Source organism: Salvelinus namaycush, chromosome 8 (genome assembly GCF_016432855.1).
Source record: "Salvelinus namaycush isolate Seneca chromosome 8, SaNama_1.0, whole genome shotgun sequence".
NCBI lineage: Eukaryota > Metazoa > Chordata > Actinopteri > Salmoniformes > Salmonidae > Salvelinus > Salvelinus namaycush.
Genome location: NC_052314.1, coordinates 42,189,901 through 42,208,250, shown reverse-complemented (window position 1 = coordinate 42,208,250; position 18,350 = coordinate 42,189,901). Strand labels below are relative to the sequence as shown.

The 18,350-nt window shown below is 44.2% G+C and overlaps 1 protein-coding gene across 4 annotated transcripts in view; it reads right to left on the bottom strand.

The window, feature by feature from the left end:
- The window catches only part of nek7 (NIMA-related kinase 7), a 166,608-nt gene that overhangs the window by 31,668 nt on the left and 116,590 nt on the right, over positions 1-18,350 (bottom strand). For 3 of the 4 annotated variants that reach the window (XM_038999734.1, XM_038999737.1, XM_038999735.1), the window contains 3 exons: positions 16,817-16,911; positions 7,104-7,217; positions 2,278-2,654 (listed from right to left, as the gene is read on the bottom strand). In XM_038999734.1, the coding sequence (XP_038855662.1) occupies positions 2,541-2,654; positions 7,104-7,217; positions 16,817-16,911 (323 nt within the window). In that variant the 3' untranslated portion in view covers positions 2,278-2,540. Of the gene's footprint in view, positions 1-2,277; positions 2,655-7,103; positions 7,218-16,816; positions 16,912-18,350 lie in introns of those variants that run through there. The other variant, XM_038999736.1, reaches the window with a different exon arrangement.

The following is an 18,350-nucleotide window of genomic DNA, read 5'->3' as shown; positions in this document are numbered from 1 at the left end:
AGATAATAAACAGCGAGTAGCAGCAGTGTACAAAACAAACGGGTCAATGAAATAGTCCGGTGGCCATTTGATTATTTTTTCAGCAGTGTTATGGCTTGGGGGTAGAAGCTGTTAAGGAGCCATTTGGTCCTAGACATGGCGCTCCGGTACCGCTTGACGTGCGTGTCCATGACTTGAGTGACTGGAGTCTCTGATAATGTTATGGACATTTTTATCCTATTTTTTATGACAATTTTTATCCTCTGACACTGCCTATTATATAGGTCCTGGACGGCAGGAAGCTGGGCCCCAGTGATGTACTGGGCCGTACACACTACCCTCCGTAGCACCTTACGGTCAGATGCCGAGCAGTTGCCATACCAGGCGGTGATGCAACCGTCAGGATGCTCTCAATGGTGCAGCTGTAGAACTTTTTGAGGATCTGGGGACCCGTGGCAAATCTTTTCAGTCTCCTGAGTGGGAAAAGGTTTTGTCGTGCCCTCTGCATGACAGTCTTGGTGTGTTTGGACCATGAAAGTTCATTGGTGATGTGAACGCCAAGGAACTTGAAACTCTCAACCGGCTCCACTACAGCCCCGTTGATGTTAATGGAGGCCTGTTCGGCCCGCCTTTTCCTGTAGTCCAGGATCAGCTCCTTTGTCTTGCTCACATTGAAGGAGAGGTTGTTGTCCTGGCAGTTCTCTGACCTCCTCCCTATAGGCTGTCTCATCGTTGAACCCGATCGAACATCTCTGGAGAGACCTGAAAACAGCTGCGCAGCGACACTCCCCATCCAATCTGACAGAGCTTGAGAGGAATCCAGAGAAGAATGGGAAGACTCGAGGCTGTAATCACTGCCAAAGGTGCTTCAACAAAGTACTGAGTAAAGGGTCTGAATATTTATGTCAATGTAATATTTCATACTATTATTATTTTTTGTATACAGTTGAAATCGGAAGTTTACATACACTTAGGTTGGAGTCAATAAAACTAATTTTTCAACCCCTCTACAAATTTCTTGTTAACAAACTATAGTTTTGTCAAGTCGGTTAGGACATTTACTTTGTGCATGACAAGTAATTCTTCCAACAATTGTTTACAGACAGATTATTTAACTTATAATTAACTGTATCACAATTCCAGCGAGTCAGAAGTTTACATACATTAAGTTGACTGTGCCTTTAAACAGCTTGGAAAATTCCCCAAAAATGGTGTCATGGCTTTAGAAGCTTCTGGTAGGCTAATTGACATAATTTGAGTCAATTGGAGGTGTACCTGTGGATGTACTGTTATCCACAGTAAAACGAGTCCTATATCGACATAACCTGAAAGGCCGTTCGGCAAGGAAGAAGCCACTGCTCCAAAACCGCCATAAAAAAAGCCGGACCAAGGTTTGCAACTGCACATGGGGACAAAGATCGTACTTTTTGGAGAAATGTCCTCTGGTCTGATGAAACAAAAATAGAACTATTTGTCCATAATGACCATCGTTATGTTAGGAGGAAAAAGGGGGAAGCTTGCAAGCCAAAGAACACCATCCCCAACCGTGAAGCACGGGAGTGGCAGCATCATGTTGTGGGGATGCTTTGCTGCAGGAGGGACTGGTGCGCTTCACAAAATAGATTGCATCATGAGGAAGGACAATTATGTGGATATATTGAAGCAACATCTCAAGATATCAGTCAGGAAGTTAAAGCTTGGTCGCAAATGGGTCTTCCAAATGGACAATGACCCCAAGCATACTTCCAAAGTTGTGTCAAAATGGCTTAAGGACAACAAAGTCAAGGTATTGGAGTGGCCATCACAAAGCCATAACCTCAATCCCATAGAAAATTTGTGGGCAGAACTGAAAAAGTGTGTGCGAGCAAGGAAGCCTACAAACCTGACTCAGTTACATAAGCTCTGTCAGGAGGAATGGGCCAAAATTCACCCAACTTATTGTGGGAAGCTTGTGGAAGGCTACCCAAAACGTTTGACCCAAGTTAAGCAATTTAAAGGCAATGCTACCAAATACTAATTGAGTGTGTAAACTTCTGACCCACTGGGAATGTGATGAAAGAAATAAAAGCTGAAATAAATCATTCTCTCTACTATTATTCTGACATTTCACATTCTTAAAATAGAGTGGTGATCCTAACTGACCTAAAACAGGGATTTTTTACTAGGATTAAATGTCAGGAATTGTGAAAAACTGAGTTTAAATGTATTTGGCTAAGGTGTATGTAAACTTCCGACTTCAACTGTATGTCATTATGGGGTATTGTGTGTAGATTGATGAGGGGCAAAAAACATGTAATCCATTTTAGAATAAGGCTGTAAAGTAGCAAAATGTGGAAAAAGTGAAGGGGTCCGAATACTTTACGAATGCACTGTACATAACCCCCTTCTCTTAAACAAAACGAAACACTTATATTAGAGAACTTTTTTTTGCAGAACTTCTCAATACATGATTGTGTGAAAGACAAGATCGGTGTCTGCCTGTCCTTATGTGGAAGCGAGGGATGAGAGGAGGAGGGAAGAGAGGAAGAGATGCGGGTCGTATTGTATCCTCAGGTGTAGACTTAGCTGCCCTGCTGCGTCTGGCCGTGCATGTGTTTGGCGACGTCATACACATACATGATGTCCGGCCTCTTCTCTGGGTCGGGGTTAATACACATATCTACCACCTTCCTCAGCTAGATGGAGAGAGGAAGAAGAGGGAGAGAGGAGGGGAAAGAGAGGGACAGCGACAGGGGGGTGGGCAGAGAGAGGGAGAGAGATTGAGATGGAGACAGAAAACAGAGAGAGGAAGACAGAGATATCAGCTATTAGGCAGTATCCTGAGAGAAAGCATAAAGTCTCGTGTTAAAAGAACATTCCACACAAATGAACAAATCTAATGACAGAAACACAAATCTCTCATTGGCACCCTCTTCCTGTTTCAATAGCAGCTAACAAGCTACAGGTGCGGTAACTAAATATAGCAGGTGGGTAAGTATGTTAATTGCCCCACGGCCTTGTGAATCTACTTTCAGCCAACCTGAGAGACACACACACACGTCGCTCGCACATCGCCATATCAGGCAGAGACACATGCACGTGTATTACATAAAGACACACACACACACACACACCGTCTCGGAGACAGCCTTTACACTTGAAGCCGAGCGGAGCGGCTGATTGGAGCAGATAGACGGTTCAGAGGTGGAAGCAGCGACCGCCATCATTAAAAAAAAAGAGGGGAAAAAATAAAGATCGAAAGCGCCTGTGTAAGGTCACTATGGTAACCGCCTGCCAACTTCCTGGCTGCTGTTGCGTGGCGCTAGGCTCGGCGAGTCCTCGTCAGGCAGCGTACGGTGTGTGTCAAATCAAATCAAATGGTATTCGTCACATGCGCCGAAAACAACTGGTGTAGACTTTATAGTGAAATGCTTGCTTACGAGCCCTTCCCAACGATGCCGGGTTTAAAAATAATAATAAAAATAAAAAGTAACACAAGAGGAATAAAATAAAATACACAAGAATGGAGCTATATACAGAGTATCAGTACCAGATCAATGTGCAGAGGTATATGATATTTGAGGTAGACATGTATATGAAGGCAGGGTAAAGTGACTAGGCATCAGGATAGATAATAATAATAATAATAATAATAATAATAATAATAAGAGTAAAATAAAAAACAGAGTAGCAGCTCAATAAAGAACAGAGTGTAAAAGTGAGTGTGTGTGTGTGCGCATGTGTGTCAGGGTGTGTGTGTGTGTGATGCAAATGCAAACAGTCTTAGTCCCACAGAACGGAGAAAGAGGGGGTTTAGCGATGAAGAGATTCAGATATGTAAAATACTGATTTGCCTCTTCGCAGCAGAGAGATGGAGGGGGGACGGAGGGATGGTGTCAGGTGGAGGAGGGAGAGAAGGGGGGAGCAAACGGAGGAGACAGTAAATGACACAACAAAGATGAGCAGCTGACAGTTTCCTGCCGATGCTTCAGGAGCATTGTTTATATCCAGACAGTCGCTGCAGGCAACACCCATCCCATCCCTCCATCTTCTTTTCCATATCTCGCTCTTTCCCTTCCCATCTCTCTCTTTCCTGGATGTGGTGATAGAGGGGTGATATGGGGGCTGGGTGGGGGAAGATGGATGGTTCATGGGTAGCGACTAGCGAGACGCATGCACGCACACACACTAAAGGCAGAAACTTAAGCCGGAAGTACCCTTGGTAAGGACTGTTCAATGTTGGTCTGACCAATTAGAATCTATGCTTCAAGATTATTTTGATCACGCGGACTGGGAAATGTTCTGGGTCGCCTCTGGGAATTGTATTGACGTATACACGGACTCGGTGGCTGGGTTAATCAGGAAATGTATAGAGGATGTTGTTCCTACTGTGATGATTAGAACTTATGCAAACCAAAAACCATGGATAGGTGGCAGCATTCGTGCAAAACTGAAAGAGCGAACCAACACATTTAACCATGGCAAGGTGACTGGGAACATGGACGTGTACAAACAGACCATCTATGTCCTCCGTAAGGCAATCAATGAGGCAAAACAACAGTACAGGGACAAAGTTGAGCCGCATTTTAACGGCTCCTACATAAGACGCATGTGGAAGGGAGTCCAGAAAATCACAGACTATAAAGGGAAAGCCAGCCACGTCGCGGACACAACTCCTCGCTCCTGGACAAGCTAAAACACCTTTGCCCGCTTTGAGGGGAAAAAACATGGAGCTGGCGACGCGGGCCCCAACCGCTCACGAGGACTGTGTGCCCCCGATCTCCGTGGCCAACGTAAGACATTAAAGCGTGTGAACCTTCGCAAAGCTCCCAAGCAGCATCCTCAGAGCATGTGCAGACCTGCTGGCTGGTGTGTTTACAGACATATTCAATCTCTCCTCATCCCAGTCTGTTGTCCCCATTTGCTTCAAAATGCCCACCTGTACCCAAGAAAGGGAAGATAACTGAACTAAACAAGGCCACAGTAAACATGTCGTCCCCCACAAATGATGACTAGTCTCCCAGTGCCGCTGAAAAACATCCCCACAGCATGATGCTACCACCACCATGCATCACCGTAGGGATGGTGCTCGGTTTCCTCCAGACGTGATGCTTTGCATTCAAGCCAAAAAGTTCAACCTTGGTTTCATCAGACCAGACAATCTTGTTTCTCATGGTCTGAGAGTCTTTTGGCAAACTCCAAGCAGGCTGTCGTATGCCTTTTACTGAGGAATGGCTTCCATCTGGTCACTCTACCATAAAGGCCTGATTGGTGGAGTGCTGCAGAGATGGTTGTCCTTCTGGAAGGTTCTCCCATCTCCACAGAGGAGCTCTGGAGCTCTGTCAGAGTGACCATCGGGTTCTTGGTCACCTCCCTGACCAAGGCCCTTCTCCCCCAATTGCTCAGTTTGGCCAGGCGGCCAGTTCTAAGAAGAGTCGTGGTGGATCCAAACTTCTTACACTTAAGAACGATGGAGGACACTGTGTTCTTAGGGATCTTCAAATGGTGCAGAAATGTTTTGGTACCCTTCCCCAGATCTAGGGACAATCCCTTCGACCTCATGGCTAGGTTTTTGCTCTGACATGCACTGTCAACTGTGGGACCTTATATAGACAGCTGTGTGCCTTTCCAAATCATGTCCAATCAATTGAATTTACCACAGGTGGACTCCAATCAAATTGTAGAAACATCTCAAGGATGATCAATGGAAACAGGATGCAACTGAGCTTAATTTCGAGTCTCATAGCAAAGGGTCTGAATACTTGTAAATATGTATATATTTACATATGTAAATATGTAAATAAGGTATAAAAAAAAATATATATACATTTATACAATTCCAAAAATGTATTTTGCCTATTGCTTGCCTTCAACATTTAATAAAACAATTGATCTAAATCAACTACATTTCCCGAACAAAAAAATACGCCTACCCCCTACAAATGTCAATTCATTATAATCCACATATGAATTCACAAGAGAAGTGCTGTAGCCTGCACATAGACTACACAAGGTAAAATGTAGGTACAGTACTGCATTGCATATTAAAATCACCGCTTCCAGTTGCCCCCTGGCGGTGACTCAAAATATTTCTTCAGATATTTAAATTTCCCTCATGCAACGAAAAGTGTCAAATTAAGATCCGACATCTGTATGGTTGGATCTGAAAGGTCTGAAACTATTGACCACCTTGATAAAGATTAGCAGAAATTACTGTATAAAAATGTATATTGTTGTCCCAAAAAATTGGGGAAATTATATTATTGTATACGTGTACAATTGCTCAGAGAAGTAATATTTTTTTTCTCAAAAAGATAGGGGTTAAGTTTATTGACACCCCTGTTTGGAATACCTTTCAAAACACCACCTTGCGAGGATAATGGCACTGAGACTTTTTCTAAAATGTTTTATGAGTTGGAGAACACATTGGGAGGGATCTTAGACCATTACTCCTCACAGAATACTTCCAGATTTTTGATATCCTTCATCTGTGCTTATGTACTGCCCTCTTCAATTCAAACCACAGGTTTGTAATGGGTTTCAAGTCCAGAGACTGAGACATGCCATTGCAAAATGTTGCATTAGTATAAAATTGCATTAGTATGAAATAATATAATTTACCAAATGTTGAATACAATATAGCTCAATACTTGAGTTAAACAGTCATTTCTGCTCATCTTTATCAAGGGTGTCAATAATTCCAGACCCCACAGTATGATGAGGTGTGATTTGGGGGTGAGAGAGATGGAGAGAAGGTCGGATGAGAGAGATGGAGAGAAGGTCAGGTGAGAGAGATGGAGAGAAGGTCAGGTAAGAGAGATGGAGAGAAGGTCGGGTGAGAGAGATGGAGAGAAGGTCGGGTGAGAGAGATGGAGAGAAGGTCGGGTGAGAGAGATGGAGAGAAGGTCGGGTGAGAGAGATGGAGAGAAGGTCGGGTGAGAGAGATGGAGAGAAGGTCGGGTGAGAGAGGTGGAGAGAAGGTCGGGTGAGAGAGATGGAGAGAAGGTCGGGTGAGAGAGATGGAGAGAAGGTCGGGTGAGAGAGATGGAGAGAAGGTCGGGTGAAAGAGGGTAGAGAGAAGGTAGGGTGAGAGAGATGGAGAGAAGGTCGGGTGAAAGAGGGTAAAGTGAATGTTGAAGCATTACCTCTTCAGAGTAGTGGTCGGAAGGGAGCGGAGGGTAGTCACACTGCTCTATCTTCTTACACAGAGAGTACAGGTTCATCTTATCGCCATAGAACGGGCTCTGGAGAGCTGCCATCTGAGGGAGGGAGAGAGAGATAAGTTAGTTACACACATTTTCTGCTTAGTGGAAGACAAAATAACACACTACTGAAACCCTACTACACTATCTGAATTTGGCCTTCTCAATGACCATGGGACTTAAAGGGATACATCGGGATTTTGGCAATGAGGCGCTTTATCTACTTCCCCAGAGTTAGATGAACTTGTGCATACCATTTCTATCTCTCTGTTTCCAGTATGAAGACTGTAGCCACAAAGAGGAGGAAGAGTGGCGGAAAGGGGAAGGAGGAGGCGTGGGTAAAGGAGGCTATAGGGAGGGTGGAGAAAGTGGGGGAGGCAGGGAAGAGCTGGGAGAGGAGAGGCAGACATGAGCAGAAGTAGCCATTGAGACTGGTGTCACTTTTCTTCCAGATGTTACGCTCTCTCTCCCCCTGTCCTCTCTCCCATCCTCACACCATCTTTATAATTTACCACCGCTTAATCAAGCAACTGGGAAATTGCCTAGCAACGAGGGGAGGATAGAAAATGAGACCCATTCCTTCCACTGGAACAGTTACTATATACCCCTCTCTCCATCCCTTGGCCCGTCCCTCCATCTCAGAGTGCCAACAGGAGGAGATAAAATAGAGATCAAGGAGCCCAATGAGTGTTGGATATAGTTAAGACAGCCTCTGTCACATCGGCCAATGAGAAATAAGGATGATTGTGCTAGAATCTCAGCAGGAAGTCTCTCCCCTGGACATTCCCCCCGCTGCACCATCACTTACCCACACTAGCACAGTGTGTGTGGCAGGGGGATATGTAGGGTTACTGCATGTATTCCAAGAGAGAGAGAGAGAAAGAGAGCGAGCAAGCTAACGAGAGAGAGAGGAGAAAGAGAGAGAAAAACAGAGAAAGGAGGGGGAGGCAGGCAGCAGCTGTAGCCAGTAAAGGGTTAAACAAGGACCATGGTATTTTCATGAATCTTCTTCTTTTGACAGATGAAAAATGTCAACTGTCCTGTTTGTATTTGGGAATTTTTGCACTATTCATCTGGTTCATTAATGTCTGCTACTCCTGGCCCCTGACAGCTGCCGGCCCTGCACACACACGAACACACAGGCTCATTTCAGGTTGGGCGAAATGATTGACTCGCTCTATGACCTCCGGGGCCTGTGTGTGTGTGTGTGCGTGTGTGTGTGTGGGGGGAGGAAGGGGGGGGGGGGGGGTCAGCTCATTGGTATTCCAGGGTCGTCTTCCGCACACGCACGCCTGCTGTCTGTCTGTCTAAGGGGCTGCTAGTGGCACGCACACATACACACACAAACACCTCAATTTCTCTCTCGCTGGTTCTTTGCCTCCTCCTCTACCCTCTAGCTGTCCAGCGTGTGTGTGTTCGTGTGTGTCCTCTATAGTTCAGCTCGTGTGTAAGCATGAGGCCCTTGCCGTGTTAAAGAGAATGTATAAGGAGGTCTAGCTTCTCTTAATGAATATTGATCCCTCTGCATTAATCCCTCTATTATCTATCTAGCTCTCCCCCTCTCCCTCCTGACTCAACTGTTGTAAAGAACTACATTTCAGATGCAATCACTTTCTTTCTTTCTTTCATTTTTCTTTCCGTAGTCATAGAACATGACAAATTATGTGGGAAAACAACGTTTATGTCCGTTAATCTGCTGTATTAATGTACTGTATTAATTATTGCAGGCCTAGCTGAGAGGGAAAGGGTGAGAATGTGAGTGTGCACGAGCACTCGTGTACACACAAATTAATTCACTAAGCTATTACATTAAACTCTGACAGTAGGGAGAGGAGTGGGGAGAGCAGGCACAAAGGTAAAGCTCAGTGGATAACTAACACTGGAATACTATATGAAGCCTTTCTAAATATATGTTAAAAGTTAAAGTGAAATTAAGTTCATCTGAAATGAAACTGTTTTTACAGCAGACCTACGCAGGTGCTTTTAAAGGACTTATAGCTGTTATCTAACATGAGAGGAAAAATGTACTTACTATGACTGATATATTAAAACATTTTATTTAACCTTTATTTAACTAGGCAAGTCAGTTAAGAACAAATTCTTATTTACAATAACGGCCTACCCCGGGCCAAACCCGGACAACGCTGGGCCAATTGTGCGCCGCCCTATGGGACTCACCAATCATGGCCGGAATCAGGGACTGAGATGCAGTGCCTTAGATCGCTGCACCATGTCCCACAACAGGGACATGGAAAGTCTCTTAACAATCTTTAGCATGTTCTCATCTTGTATGTGTCCCATTTAAAAAGGTCAAACACCCAGTGGCATAAAGCTATATTTGAAGGGAGGGAGGTGAGGGAAGTGAGGGGAGAGTGGTTTCAAACAGAAACATGTGGTCCAACAGAGAGAGACATCAAGACTTAAACTGGTGTGTTCATGTTGATGGTAAAACTTTAAAACCTCTTAAGGATCAGACCCTTTTTTCCCATTTTCAACCTAAAATGACATACCCAAATCTAACTGCCTGTAGCTCAGGACCTGAAGCAAGGATATTAATATTTTTGATACCATTTGAAAGGAAACACTTTGAAGTTTGGGGAAATGTGAAATTAATGTAGGAGAACATAACACATTAGATCTGGTAAAATATAATACAAAGAAAAAAAACATGCGTTTTCCCCAAAAATTGTTGGTTACATCATCTTTGAAATGCAAGAGAAAGGCTATTATATCATTTAGGAGTCTAGGTGCAATTTAGATTTTGGCCACTAGATGGCAGCAGTGTATGTGTAAACCATTATACTGATCCAATGAACCATTGTATTACTGTTCAAAATGTTGTATCAAGTCTACCCAAATGTACCAAATTGGTCAACTGATACATTTTTAAGTACATACCTATAGAGAACATACAAAAATGATATGGTAATAAAAAAAAATAGTTTACACACTCCCAGAAATGTCATAAATGATGGATAATTAGCTTCCCTACAGAAAAGACACTAACCATCACATCTAGATGGAGGGGGAAAGACACAGCAGGGGTTCAAACTGTAGAACCCAGTTCCTACATTTTAATATAAAATTCTATTTTATCAAACAAAACTATGCTACATTTTATCTCTGGGACCCTCAGGATGACATATCAGAGCAAGATTACTGAATGTAAGTACATTATTTACCTTCAGAGGTAAATAACCAGTTGCCATGATAAAAGTTTTTTTGTTGTTGTGCACTCTCCTCAAACCATAGCATGGTATTTTTGTCACTGTAAAGCTACTGTTAATTGGACAGTGCGGTTAGATTAACAAGAATGTAAGCTTTCTGCCCATATAAAACATGGTTATGTCCAGGGAAATATTCTTGTTACTTACAAAGTCATGCTAATCACATTAGCGCACGTTAGAGACGACCAACAGTTAGGGATGGGAGAGTTGGAGAGTAACAGGGAGGGAAGGACAGAGAGGAAACTTGTTCTTGTGTGTGAGCCGATAATGCTAACATGATGTCAAATCAAATCAAATGTTATTTGACACATGACCGAATACAACAGGTGTTGATCTTACAGTGAAATGCTTACTTACAAGCCCTTAACCAACAACGCAGTTTTAAGAAAAATACAAAAAAATTAAGAAATAAAAGTAACAAATCATTAAAGAGCAGCAGTAAAATAACAATAGCGAGGCTATATACAGGGGGTACCGGTACAGAGTCAAGGCAAGGTGCCGGGGCACCGGTTAGTCGAGGTAATTGAGGTAATATGTACATGTAGGTAGAGTTGTTAAAGTGACTACGCATAGATAATAACAGAGAGTAGCAGCAGCGTAACGGAGGAGGGGGGGCAATGCAAATAGTCTGAGTAGCCATTGGATTAGATGTTTAGGAGTCTTATGACTTGGCGTTAGAAGCTGTTTAGAAGCCTCTTGGACCTAGACTTGGCGCTCCGGTACAGCTTGCCGTGCGATAGCAGAGAGAACAGTCACCCAGTCTATGACTAGGGTGGCTGGAGCCTTTGACAATTTTAAGGGCCTTCCTCTGACCTACCCCGCCTGGTACAGAGGTCCTGGATGGCAGGAAGCTTGGCCCCAGTGATGTACTACAACTCTTGTGTCATCGGCTAATTTAATGATGGTCTTGGAGTCGTGCCTGGCTGTGCAGTCATGAGTGAGCTGGGAGTACAGTAGGGGACTGAGCACGCACTCCTGAGGGGCCCCTGTGTTGAGGATCAGAGTAGGCGGATGTGTTGTTATCTACCCTTACCACCTGGAGGCGGCCTGTCAGGAAGTCCAGAATCCATTTGCAGAGGAAGGTGTTTAGTCCCAGGGTCCTTAGCTTTGTGATGAGCTTTGAGGGCAGTATTGTGTTGAATGCTGAGCTATAGTCAATGAATAGCATTCTCACATAGGTGTTCCTTTTGTCCAGATGGAAAAGGGCAGTGTGGAGTACAAGGGAGTGGGTCGAGGGTTTCTGGGATAATGGTGTTGATGTGAGCCATGTCCAGCCTTTCAAAGCACTTGGCTACAGACATGAGTGGTACGGGTCGGTAGTCATTTAGGCAGGTTACCTTAGTGTTCTTGGGCACAGGGACTATGGTGGTCTGCTTGAAACATGTTGGTAATACAGACTCAGACAGGGAGAAGTTGAAAATGTCAGTGAAGACAGTTGGTTAGCGCATGCTTGGTGTACATGTCCAGGTAATCCGTCTGGCCCTGCGGCCTTTTGAATGTAGACCTGTTTAACTTCTCTAGGATAGGGGGCAACATTCAGAATTTTGGATGAAAAGTGTGCCCAAATTAAACTGCCTGCTACTCATGCCCAGATGCTAAGATATGCATAGTATTAGTAGATTTGGATAGAAAACACTCTGAAGTTTCTAAAACTGCTTGAATTATGTCTGTGACTATAACAGAACTTATTTGGCAGGCAAAACCCAGAGGACAAACCATTCAGATTTTCTTTTTTAGGTCACTCTTTTCAATGGGTTATCATTGGGAATCCAGATTTCTAAGAGACCTTCTTGCAGTTCCTATCGCTTCCACTGGATGTCAACAGTCTTTAGAAATTGGTTGAGGTTTTTCCTTTGAGAAATGAAGAAGTAACACTGTTCAGAATGAGGCTGGAGGGAAGTGTACTCTTTGTTAGAGGCACGTTACACAGAGGCTAGCTGCACTTTATTTTCCTCAAGTATTGAACACAGATCATCCCGTCTTCAATTTTATCGATTATTTACGTAAAAAAATACCTAAAGTTGTATTACAAAAGCAGTTTGAAATGTTTGGACAAAACTTACAGGTAACTTTTGAGATATTTTGTAGTCACGTTGTGCAAGTTGGAACCGGTGTTTTTCTGGATCAAACGCGCCAAATAAATGGATATTTTGGATATATATAGACGGAATTAATCGAACAAAAGGATCATTCGTGATGTTTATGGGACATATTGGAGTGCCAATAGAAGAAGCTCGTCAAAGGCATGAATTATATCTTTATTTCTGCGTTTAGTGTCGCGCCTGAAAGGTTGAAATATGATGGTCTGTGTTTGTTTGCTTGGGTGCTATCCTCAGATAATAGCATCGTTTGCTTTCGCCGTAAAGCATTTTTGAAATCTGATACGTTGGCTGGATTCACAACAAGTGTAGCTTCTATTTGGTATATTGAATGTGTGGTTTCATCAAAGTAAAATTTTTATAGTAATTTATTTGAATTTGGCGCTCTGCATTTTCACTGGATGTTGGCCAGTTGGGACGCTAGCGTCCCACATATCCCAGAGAGGTTAAAGGTCTTACTCACATCGGCTGCGGAGAGCGTGATCACACAGTCGTCCGGAACAGTGGATGCTCTCATGCATATAGTTACTTGCCTTAAAGCGAGCATAGAAGTAATTTAGCTCGTCTGGTAGGCTCGTGTCACTGGGCAGCTCTCGGCTGTGCTTCCCTTTGTAGTCTGTAACAGTTTGGAAGCCCTCCCACACCCGACGAGCGTCGGAGCCGGTGTAGTACGATTTGATCTTAGTCCTGTATTGACACTTTGCCTGTTTGATGGTTCATCAGAGGGCATAGTGGGATTTCTTATAAACTTCCGGGTTAGAGTCCCGCTCCTTGAAAGTGACTGATGTAGTGTACTCCTCAATGCCATTGGAAGAATCCCGGAACATATTCCAGTCTGTGCTAGCAAAACAGTCCTGTCGTTTAGCATCTGCTTCATCTGACCAGTTTTTCATTGACTGAGTCACTGTTTCTTCCTGCTTTAATCTCTGTTCTGATGTCCAGAAGCTCTTTTCGGTCAGAAGAGACGGTAGCAACAACATTATGTACAAAATAAGTTATAAACAATGAGAAAAAAATATGTAAATAGAACGGTTGGTTAAGAGCCCATAAAACGGCCGCCATCCCCTCCGGCGCCATCTTACAATCGGTAGGTCTGGGCCGGGGAGTGGGTGCAGGTAGACCGCCATATTGACCTACACGTGACCAAATCGAAACAAATTTTATTTGTCACATGCTCCGAATACAACAGGTGTTGACCTTAAAGTGAAATGCTTACTTACAAGCCCTTAACCAACAACGCAGTTTTAAGAAAATACCTAAAAAAAAAAGAACAAGATAAAAGTAACAAATAATTAAAGAGCAGCAGTAAAATAACAATAGTGAGGCTATACTCAGGGGGTACCGGGACAGAGTCAATGTGCGGGGGCACCGGTGTCATGGTAATTAAGGTAATATGTACAATTTCTTATAAGCTTCCAGGTTAGAGCACCGCTCCTTGAAAGCGGCAGTTCTACCCTTTAGCTCAGTGCAGATGTTGCCTGTAATCAATGGCTTCTGGTTGGGGTATGTACGTACAGTCACTGTGGGGACGACGTCATCAATGCACTTATTGATGAAGCCAGTGACTGATGTCAAATGAAATGTTTAATTGGTCACATACACATGGTTAGCAGATGTTTAAGCTTGTGCTTCTAGTTCCGACAGTGCAGTAATATCTAATAAGTAATCTAACAATTTACCAACAACTACCTAATACACACAAATCTAAAGGGGTGAATGAGAATATGTACATATAAATATATGGATGAGCGATTTCCGAGCGGCATAGGCAAGGTGCAATAGATGGTATAAAATACAGTATATACATATGATATGAGTAATGTAAGATATGTAAACAGTATTCAAGTGGCATTGTTTAAAGTGACTAGTGATCCATTTACTAAAGTGGCCAGTGATTGGGTCTCAATGTAGGCAGCAGCCTCTCTGAGTTAGTGATTGCGGTTTAGCAGTCTGATGGCCTTCTGATAGAAGCTGTCTCTCGGTCCCAGCTTTGATGCACCTGTACTGACCTCGCCTTCTGGACGGTAGCGGTGTGAACAGGCAGTGGCTCAGGTGGTTGTTGTCCTTGATGATCTTTTTGGCCTTCCTGTGACATCGGGTGTCGTACCAGGCTGTTTAACAGCCCGACAGGATGCTCTCGATTGTGCACCTGTAAAATTTTGTCAGGGTTTTGGGTGACAAGCCAAATTTCTTCAGCCTCCTGAGGTTGAAGAGGCGCTGTTGCGCCTTCTTCACCACACTGTCTGTGTGGGTGGACCATTTCAGTTTGTCCGTGATGTGTACGCAGAGGAACTTTCCACCTTCTCCACTGCTGTCCCGTCGATGTGGATAGGGGGGTGCTCCCTCTGCTATTTCCTGAAGTCCACGATCATCTCCTTTGTTTTGTTGACGTTGAGTGAGAGGTTGTTTTCCTGACACCACACTCCAAGTGCCCTCATCTCCTCCCTATGAGCTGTCTCGTCATTGTTGGTAATCAAGCCCACTAATGTTGTGTCATCTGCAAACTTGACGATTGAGTTGGAGGCGTGCATGGCCACGCAGTCGTCGGTGAACAGGGAGTACAGGAGGGGGCTGAACACGCACCCTTGCGGGACCCAGTGTTGAGGGTCAGCAAAGTGGAGATGTTGTTTCCTACCTTCACCACCTGGAGGCGGCCCGTCAGAAAGTCCAGGACACAATTGCACAGGGCGGTGTTGAGACCCAGGGCCTCCAGCTTGATGATGAGCTTGGAGGGTACTATGGTGTTGAATTCTGAGCTCTAGTCAATGAACAGCATTCTTACATAGGTATTCCTCTTGTCCAGATGGGATAGGGCAGTGGGCAGTGTGCAGTCTGATGGTGATTGCATCGTCTGTGGACCTGTTGGGGCGGTATGCAAACTGAAGTGGGTCTGGGATGGCCAGTAAGGTGGAAGTGATATGATCCTTGACTAGTCTCTCAAAGCACTTCATGATGACAGAAGTGAGTGCTACGGGGCGGTAGTCATTTAGTTCAGTTATCTTTGCCTTCTTGGGTACAGGAACAACGGTGACCATCTTGAAGCATGTGGGGACTGGGATAGGGAGCGATTGAATATGTCCGTAAACACACCAGCCAGCTGGTCTGCGCATGCTCAGAGGACACAGCTAGGGATGCCGTCTGGGCCAGCAGCCTTGCAAGGGTTAATACGTTTAAATGTTTTACTCACGTCGGCCACGGAGAAGGGGCACAGTCCTTGTTAGCGGGCTGCGACGTTGGCACGGTATTATCCTCAAAGCGGGCAAAGAAGGTGTTTAGTTTGTCTTGTGTACTCCTCAATGCCATCGGAAGAACCCCAGAACATATTCCAGTCTGTGATAGCAAAACAGTCCTGTAGTTTAGCATCTGCTTCATCTGACCACCTTTTTTTTTTAGACCGAGTCACTGGTGCTTCCTGCTTTAATTTTTGCTTGTAAGCCGGAATTAGGAGGATAGAATTATGGTCAGATCTGCCAAATGGAGGGCGAGGGAGAGCTTTTTACGCGTCTCTGTGTTTGGAGTAAAGGGTTTTGAGTGCGGTCTTATTGCCAGCATCGGCCTGTGGTGGCATGTAGACAGCTACGAAAAATACAGATAAACTCTCTTGGTAGATGGTGTGGTCTACAGCTTATAATGAGATACTCTACCTCAGGTGGCGCTCCTAGTGGCCAGTTGGTTAAGAGCCAATAAAACGGCAGCCATCCTCTCCGGCGCCATCATCAATCTCCAACCTGCTGTTGTCGTGCCCTCCCGGTCACCAAGGGAGACCACCCCGGCAACTAGGCATCGTCCCGTTACCACAATGCCGGAGGTGGGCAAGGTCAGGTGAATATAATGGGGTGACCTCATCACAAAAAAACATGCATGCATGTGGGCACGCACACACACGATCCTCCATCAAACAGTATAGGAGATGCAGACAGAGAGACAATGGCCAGGTATTGTCTGTCTTTCACCCATCTAGAACCCCAGGCATAACACTGAAACATGTATGTTCTCTCAAACACACGTGTATGACCCTCACAGACATTCAAGATCCTTACATCCAACACACACACCTGTAAGACCTGTCGCCCTCGCTCTCCCCCTCTCTCTCCCCCTCTCTCATGTGGTCTGTAAGGTGGAAAGGGTTCTGAGAGGGTAATTTTACTAGTCAGTATCAGTGCTCAGCACAACCACCCAGTTGATCTGCACCACATGGACATGTCACTGTGAATTCCCCGCTAGCTTCAAACACACAACAGCTCTCATATCCACCTTTGTCCCAGTAATGTGTGTGGGTATGGGTTTCTGTGTACAGTATGCCACAGTGCAGTATATGTGTATACGTTACCTCGTAGAGCAGGCAGCCTAGCGACCAGATGTCAGATTTGAAGTTGTATCCGTTTTCATGTATTCTCTCTGGAGACATGTAGTACGGGGTCCCCACTGGAACAGACAGACAGACGGAGAGAGAGAGAGAGAGAGACATTAGCCTGTTGCCTCTCCAACCTAGCCATTCCAGCACACCACATATGTCCCAACACACACAACCTCAGAGAGAGAGTGAGAAGGGCAGAAAAAGAGATCCAAGAGATCTCACAAACACACACATGCATGCGAACTGCTAGTCCACTACATCACAGCTCTGGTTCAGCTCTCATTAACATACCTCATCATTGATCAGAAACAGGAGTCAAACAGACATTACACTCTGGCTCTGAAACTCAATAATCTCAATGCCATGCTGCCTGGCCCAGCTCCAGACCACACAATCATATAGTACAATCACACAGATCATGTACAGATAGGTTTAGTTACACTGCCGCACCACAGAGAGCGCTAGTGGGCCTGATTGGGGAGAAGATGGCTGATAGAGAGACCAAATACATATGTCAAATACAGGTGGTTTAGCTACAGTACCAATCAAACGTTTGGACACCTACTCTTAGAGTTTTTGTACTATTTTCTACATTGTAGAATAACAACGAAGACATCAAAACTATGAAATAACACATAGGGAATCATGTCTTAACCAAAAACAAAAGTGTTAAACAAATCAAAATATATTCTATATATGAGATTCTTCAAAGGAGCCATCCTTTGCCTTGATGACAACCAGCTTCATGAGGTAGTTACCTGGAAAGCATTTCAATTAACAGGTGTGCCTTGTTAAAAGTTAATTTGTTTAATTTATTTCCTTCCTAATGCTTTTGAGCCACAATTCAATCCCATTCAAAATCCTTTTTCTTTAACCCGAAAACCAAACCTTAACCCTAACCCTAGCTCCTAACCCTAAACATAATTCTAATCCTAAACCTAATTCTAGCCTTAACCCTAAACCCCTTACAAATAGCATTTGAACTTGTGGGGACTAACAAAATGTCCCCAGTTGGTCAATTTACTATTCTTGTGGGGACATCTGGCCCACAAGCACAGTTAAACACGTCCACAAACGCACACATTAACATGTTGAGGGGAAATATTCCAATGTATAATGTAAATTAGTTTTAATAAACCTATTACGGGGAATTCTATAAGAGTTGATGTCTTTCAGTGCAGAATTGAAAGTGAGCACTCTTTATTAGAGTGTGGTTTTTAATTGGGCTGCGAAAATATTTCTTTATCTGTAAATGTGAGGTCTCTATAATGAATTGTGACCTATAACTCTAAAAATCATCATTCACTTCCACCATCAACTACAGAAAGAGGGAGAGAGGGGGAGAGAGAAAAGACAGAAAGAGAGAGAGAGAGAGCTGGCTTGCGAGAGCCCAGGTCATCAGGTTGGTGGTGTGTGTGTGCATGCGCACATGCGTTCCTGTGTGTGCTTGCGTGCGTGCGTTTCTACGGAGGTCTCCTGGTGCTGTTTGAACAGTGTTCCCCTAACA